Source organism: Carassius gibelio, chromosome B5 (assembly GCF_023724105.1).
Source record: "Carassius gibelio isolate Cgi1373 ecotype wild population from Czech Republic chromosome B5, carGib1.2-hapl.c, whole genome shotgun sequence".
Classification (NCBI taxonomy): Eukaryota; Metazoa; Chordata; class Actinopteri; order Cypriniformes; family Cyprinidae; genus Carassius; species Carassius gibelio.
Genome location: NC_068400.1, coordinates 17,668,043 through 17,675,595, shown reverse-complemented (window position 1 = coordinate 17,675,595; position 7,553 = coordinate 17,668,043). Strand labels below are relative to the sequence as shown.

General features: G+C 36.6%; 1 protein-coding gene across 1 annotated transcript; it reads right to left on the bottom strand.

The window, feature by feature from the left end:
• Positions 1-259: 259 nt before the first annotated feature.
• On the bottom strand, positions 260-5,547 carry mat2ab (methionine adenosyltransferase II, alpha b). The gene is made up of 9 exons (XM_052556783.1): positions 5,380-5,547; positions 4,092-4,169; positions 3,864-3,986; positions 3,202-3,314; positions 2,973-3,116; positions 2,657-2,875; positions 2,171-2,353; positions 1,938-2,071; positions 260-1,099 (listed from the first exon to the last, which is right to left on the bottom strand). Exons 1-9 carry the CDS (start codon positions 5,471-5,473, stop codon positions 997-999), a joined length of 1,191 nt encoding a protein of 396 aa, XP_052412743.1. The 5' UTR covers positions 5,474-5,547; the 3' UTR covers positions 260-996.
• Between the last annotated feature and the right edge of the window lie 2,006 nt (positions 5,548-7,553).

Here is a 7,553-nt window from a genome sequence, read left to right as displayed (position 1 = left end):
CCATCATTGTATTAATTTTTTTTAGCACATTTATGACATTGTGCTATACACAGTCATAGTGCTACAGATTATTCTTGAGGTCATAGTGGAACAGCATTTAAATAACAGGAATTTTATTACAATATATATATATATATATATATGATTCAAACATAATTCCTAAGGCCAAAAGATCAAGACCAGTTAATAGTTATACCAATATGTACATATTTTTAAATGGAAAGAGAGGGGTGTAAAAAAAGACAATGACACCTTAAACCACAATAGAAAACATTTTATTGTTAAAAATAAATTAAAACTGGAGGAAGGTAGATCGATAGAGAGAGAGAGAGAGAGAGAGAATGCATGTAAACAAGGCTAGTTTCTCTGTACAACACCAGCCAATTGCTATCCCTCTGTTTAAGGAAAGACTGTGAAAGAAGAAAGACAACAAGCATCTAATAATGCATTAGTGTTGGCCAAAATAAATGGCACCGCAGCAGCCACCATCCTTGTGGCCGGGTCCCCAAAGTTTTTCTGTAGGACACTTGGGAACCACAGAGCGCTAGAGAGAAGTTACAGCAACATACAGCGTAAGAGTTGACCTCCAGATTACAGATTTCAATACGTGCATAGAGGACAGCACAAATAAATACACAAGGTTAAAACACTTGGGAATGCTTATGATACAGTGGTGAAGGGCTTGGTAATTCTGCATAAAATTCAATTCATATTTAATACTGGCCAACCAGTTTGTGTTTTAATGTTAATGTGTTAATTGGTGTAGTATACTTCCTTTATCCTAATGCTGATGAATCATAAATCACCTTTAAAGCTCAAAAAGACTAAAAATGAAATATGTGATGCAACACAATGGGAAAATGAAAGGAAAAAGACTTAAATAAGATGGACCAGCGTGACTTGTACCAGAATAACCAGACTTCTCCCCGTAAGCCATGTGAGCTTCTCTGTAGAATACGCCAACAGGCCTAGAGAGGAAAAACCTTGACAAACAGTTTAATAGTGCAGCTTTTTGGGCACTTCCCAAGAGAACGATTCACGGCCAAAGTGGCCGTAAGCAGCAGTCTTCTGATATATTGGCTTCTTCAGCTCCAGCTCCCTAGAACACATCAGCCGTGGATTATTGACTGGTCAAAATACAACTGCATGAATTTATCATGTAGACGACACATCAAGTGCACAGTTGAACACCCAGCCAGCCAGAAAAGAGATGAAGCGATCACTTACCGTCACACTCACTAGTTGGCCTGAAGAAAGAAACTGCAGCATGAAATTAGAGATCAAGTCTGATAGATAGCAAACACTAGCTAACCACTTTGAATCCAGAGAGGAAACATGATGGCTCTGTTCCAAACCTTGCAGCTACCTTCTAACTAAGGCAACATCCGGAGCAGAGTGGATACTCATATGAGAGTATCAACCTGTGAAGGATGCGTGTCAGGGATGTAAAGTGCACCGTTTAATGTGGAATTTGTGGTGAAAAATTACATTACTCATGATGCTGTACAAAAACATTGCAACAAGCATAATCTCCCTACTATGATGTTAAGAGTATAATTTTTTTTTTTTTAAATGGATTTCAAAGGTTGAAAAAAAAAAAAAAAACATCTTTCTACATTGCCAGTTATCTGACTGCTTTTTTATATTTCAAAATATTACGGTTTTATTTGTGATCAGAAACATTTAAACAGTACTGTAGCTCACTGCGTGTTTGTTCTCTTGCTCTTAATTTTATTTTTTTTGAATAATTACTTGGGAGCAGCTGAATGACATTGCTAGAACAACTTTCTGATTAAATCAGGAGATGCAAAGACCCAAAGAAAAAGGAAGCACAGACAGAAGCAGAAAAAACATGAATGATTCACTCTCAAGCAGAAAGATGAAGGAATATGAAAGGCTTCGATCTCAGGCTAATGTGTTAAGAGAGCAGCCGTTACCTCACAATGACTCCTGGACGAAGGTCAAAGTTTTTCTTGACAATTTTAAGCAGCTCCTGCTCACTCTTCTGGGATGTGCCATAGTGGAAGATGGAAATGGAAAGAGGATGGGCCACTCCGATGGCATAAGAAACCTGCATCATTGTGAACACAATTTCATACATTTATGAATGAACTTCAAATTCAAAGGATTATACTTTCTGAGCAAAACACTAAATATCTGGCCAACTTACCTGCACAAGAACACGCTTGCACAGTTTAGCCTTCACTAGAGATTTGGCCACCCAGCGGGCAGCGTACGCCGCAGAGCGGTCCACTTTGGTGTAGTCCTTTCCAGAGAAAGCTCCTCCTCCATGGGCTCCCCAGCCTCCATAGGTATCGACAATAATCTTACGACCAGTCAGGCCAGCATCCCCCTGCGCGAGTAGAAAAAGCTATTTGTGTTAAAGATCAGGGTACTCTGGTCAAACTGATTCCTTACTGGTTTCCATGCAGTTTAACAAAAACAGACGCTCTGATGAAAACTGACATTCATGTCATGTACTTTAGCTAGTGAGACTTCGGTGTTACTAGCCAGTTCTTTTAATTATTTGTGAAATGTACTAAAATATAGTACAGTAGAGTTAAAATGTCTTCAAAATAAAAAAATTTTCAGTGTACATGTAGTACAAACTACTACAACTAAATAGAAAAATCATCTAACATTATTTGTACTCTACCTGAGGGCCTCCGATGACAAAGCGACCACTGGGCTGCAAGTGATAAATGGTGTCGTCGTCCAGATAAACAGAGGGCACCACAGATTTGATGACTTTATCTTTCAGAGCATCACGCATCTCATCAAGGCAGATGTCTTCATCGTGCTGCACAGAGACGACAATAGTGTGGACGCGCACTGGGAGCATGGCGCCACGCTCCTGTCGGTACTGCACAGTAACCTGTTTTCAAAGAGTCACATCGCACTGTTCAGGAAACGCAGTCTACATACAAGCTCGATTTCACACATCTTTGTGTTTCAAATGCGGTTCAGCAGACCTGAGTCTTGGAGTCCGGTCGGAGCCAGGGCAGTGTGCCGTTACGCCGCAGTTCAGCCATCTTGGCATTAAGTTTGTGTGCGAGCACGATAGTGAGTGGCATGCACTCCTCCGTCTCATCAGTGGCATAACCGAACATTAGACCCTAAATGATGCACAAAACAGAAAATATGAATACTGAAATGTTATTAAAAGAGATGCTTTACAATTCTAGAACGGCACTGACTTACCTGGTCACCGGCCCCAACATCCTCTTCATTGCGGTCCAAATGAACTCCCTGGGCGATGTCTGGAGACTGCTGCTCCAGAGCCACCAGGACATTACAGGTCTTATAATCGAAGCCTATGGGTCAAAGAGAGCATTTGGAAGAGTTTATTGGCCATTCATCTGCTCCGGTTTCAGTTACATTACATTAAAATCTCCACACAATTCTTCGAAGGATTGGAGTACTTCACTTTTTTTCAAGATAGGTGCATTCAAATTATCAAGACATAATGTTAAAAGATTTCTATTTCAAATAAAAGCTGTTCTCTTTATTCAAAGAGAAAAATGCCACATAAATATGAAGCAGCACAATTGTTTTCAACACTGATAATGATTAGAAATATTACTTGATCAGTGTGTTAGAATGATTTCTGAAGGATCATGTGACACTGAAGACAGAAGTAAATGATGCTGAAAATTCAGTTTTGCATCACAGTTATATTAAAAAGTTAAAATACAAATATATGTAATAATATAGTCACATAATGTTTTGACTGCATTTGTAATTAAATAAATGCAGCCTTGGTGACCAGAAGAGACTTCTTTCAAAAACTAGTGCCAACTCCAAACTTTTGAACGTTAAATTCTGTATATTGCATGTATAATAAAATGTATCCTCAAACCAACCCTTGGATGAGTCGTCATAGCCAATGTGTTTAATGGTGTCACGGACCACTTTTTGATAGTCAACAACAGCACGAGACGTCACCTCTCCTGCCAGCAAAATCATTCCAGTCTTGGCTACGGTTTCTAGAAGAAAAAAAAGACGATGAAACATTCATATACATGATTTTGGAAAAGGACACTTATTCAAGCAAGCTCAATAATTATGAAAATCAGAAGAAATCAACATACCACAAGCCACTTTTGCATCTGGGTCTTGCTTCAGGTGAGCGTCCAACACCGCATCACTTATCTGGTCACATATCTTATCTGTACAATCAAAATAAGAACATTAATTATTGTTCTATTGTATATTTGTCACAATCCACACTGCATTTGCTTTTTATCCAGCAGTTTTGCTTGAGAATTAACTTGCAGCAAATACACTAAGCTTATACAAATAAGAAACAGGAAAATATGGTATATATTTAAGGTAATTTTTTTTTTTACTTCCAATAAGTAACAGTCTGTATATGATTCATGGTTATTTCACAAACAACACAATAAAAACAAAGTTAGTAAAACCAAATTATAAAAAGCTGTGCTCTTTATAGTTCACATTTAAAGGACCAGTATTTGAATAAATTATAGGTATAAATTAATAGGTATATACAACTTTTTTATACATCCATTTATTTATTTTTTGCAAATAAATGCTATATATATATATATATATATATATATATATATATATATATTTTGCTCATACAAAAGTTTATATTGGCAATGATCCAGCATTATTCTGTATTCTAAAGATACAGTTTCTCTTAAATTCAAAAGACCTTACTTGTTTTATTTATTTTTGACTGCCCGTTTAACTTTAAATGCGAAACTGAAACTAAAATAAATGTAAAAGAAATGTCCAAAAAATTAAAAACAAATTCCAACGAACTAAAAACTAAACTGTAATTTAAAACGTCTCATTGAACAATGCAAATCTATGATTTTATCGACTTTTTTTTTTTTTGGCGGCAAATGCGCTGTCGTTTTCACGGTGGGCGGAGTCTGCGCTCAGACCCCATGTTTGAGCCCACGTGTAGCGCGAGGCTGCGTCTCAAAACCTGCTGATCTGCTTATCTTTATGGGCATGAGAGGTGTTTGCAGTGTTAGCTGAGATGAGTGTGCATGCGTTTAAGATAGACTGAAGGCCACTGTTGTGCTCAAAATACTTTCAAGGATGGCCCCTCACTAGTTTTTGACACACAGCCATAGAAACCAAGTACAATAGTTTTCAGATCTACAGCGCATTAGAGTAACGTTAACTTACATAGACCCAACGTTCAATTAATCTGAGCATTGAGTTATGTTAATTTAAATGTGTCCAAACAAAAGGAAATGCAACGTTTTTATAGAACAAAAAACATGGTTTGAAAAAAAAAGAAGAATTTGACCGTACAGTGCGAACGTGCAGACAGGTGCTGTTATATAATAGCGAAGTTGAATACTGTAAAGTCGCCCAAAGTTTGTTTGGACGTTTTACCTGGATGCCCCTCTCCAACGGACTCCGATGTAAACAAGAAGCAGTCCTCCTCGATGAGAGAGTTGTGAAAACCGTTGATTTCTCCGTTCATCATTTTTAGTTTCTCTTTTGCGGTACTTCAGTACACCCTTTTGTGAAACGCAGGAAAAGTGTCACCCCTCCGAAGAACGTGAGAGTATTTATGGAGCGGCCCGCCTTACGTCATGAGGGGCCCGCACTCATTCGTCCTCTAAGGGGACAGGACGATACCATTTCGCGCGGAGGGGGATTTGGCACAGAAAACTGTGGTGCAGTGTGGTACTATGCCATGATGACGTAAACTTGCATGGGATTGCATCTTCTGCGAAATCCATGAACTTGCGCAACGTGTTGTTATAACACTTGAAAACATCAATAAGGTACAAATGTACACAGACACACATAAAAATATAAATACATAGCCTACCATTTCTTTTATGGTAGCCTTTATAAATATCGTTCCATTAACTCTATGAACAAACTCTATCGGAACTCTTGTTGATAAAGCCCAAGACATCATTAACCATTGCTTGTTATGGTTTCAGAAACACTTACTATAATATATAGGGTAGTACTACATTAATCTTAAGTTTGTCTGATTATCATGTTTTTGGACATGTACTACGGTATAGTCTTTGAAGTTAATTTTGGGGTGTTATGTAATCGACATAAGGCATAAAACTTAAACACACACTTTAATAGGCCACACTAATAGACTACATGCATTAACAAAATGTGTATGCAAATGACCATGTTTTGAACAATTGGTACCAAAGTAATCTTATTGTTTGAAGAACGCTGGAGTATCATGTAAACAACAACATGGCATATGGATATGAAATCCATGTGACACACTATTATGCAACCTTTGGTGATAACAAACACCATTAACAATAACTAGTTACAATTTTACACATACATGATAATGGACTACTACAAAAACAGAGCGTACCAGAATGCACCACGATTTATTATTTGATCTTGGAGTGTCATGTAAATGTCAATGTATATGAATATATAAAATCCATGTGAACACACAGTCTTGTGCAACTTGTGGTGATAACCATGAACACTTAAAACATGATTAACCATAATGTTGGCTTTAGAGGGAAACCAAAATGCAATTACTGGAGATAAAATGGATGCCCTACAGCTTTAGCTCCTTATCAGCTTTCATGATGTGATTTTCAGAAATATAAATTGTACGTCTGCTTCTAACTTAAGCATTGTCTCTTTTATCGAAATGGCCAAGAGGAGGAAGAGTGTTGTCAGTTTCTGCCCATTATGTATATTTTAAATTTAGTTACTGTTCGTGAAAGCACTGATATTGATCTAAACAGAATCCATCTCTGAACATGAGCTTGTCACATCCTCTCAAATGAGCTTCCTAACCTGTGCCATCAGTTTCTGTACCTTTTGTACCTTCATTCAAAATTATTTTATATTTTGTGTTTTTTTAAAGAAATTAATACTTTTATTTGGCATAACTTAAAAGTGACAGTAAAGGCGATTATATTGTTACTGAAGAATTCTATTTAAAATAAAAGCTGTTCTTTTCAACTATCTATTCATCAAAGCATCCCGTAAAATGCATCATGGTTAAAATATTAAGCAGCACAACTGTTCTCAATATTGATAATAATCAGAAATCTTTCTTGAGCAGCAAATCAGCATATTAGAATGATTTCTGAAGGATCATGTGACACACTGAAGACTGGAGTAATGATGCTGAAAATTCAGCTTTGCCATCAAAGGAATAAATTACATTTTAAAATGTATTTAAACAGAAAACTGTTATTTTACAGTATTACTGTATTTGTAAGTAAATGCAGCCTTGGTATAAGCATAAAAGAATCATATACAAAAAAAAAAAAAAACTAAAAAAATCGAATTAGTGTGTGAACACAATTTGATATTTTGAAAAATGTTACCATGAAGGGGGAAAAAAATTAGTAGTCCAAATTATTTGTGCGCTATGTTCCAAATCTTCTGAAGCTATACTTAAATGATCTGAAATTCAATCTCAATCAATCAATTCGATACACTTCGATTTTTCAAATTTTTTGAATGAATTATTACAAACCTACAACCTACAACTTAAAGGACACATCATGCGTGTTCCTCATCTGACTCTTGATATCAAAGTGCAGTTTTTA

Excerpts from the sequence above, each read along its gene's own strand:
- mat2ab (XM_052556783.1), bottom strand. The coding sequence starts at position 5,473 with ATGATGAACGGAGAAATCAACGGTTTTCACAACTCTCTCATCGAGGAG. Across the intron at positions 4,170-5,379 it reads CGTTGGAGAGGGGCATCCAG|ATAAGATATGTGACCAGATA; the intron begins GTAAAACGTCCA and ends TTGATTGTACAG. Across the intron at positions 2,072-2,170 it reads GCAAGCGTGTTCTTGTGCAG|GTTTCTTATGCCATCGGAGT; the intron begins GTAAGTTGGCCA and ends ACAATGATGCAG.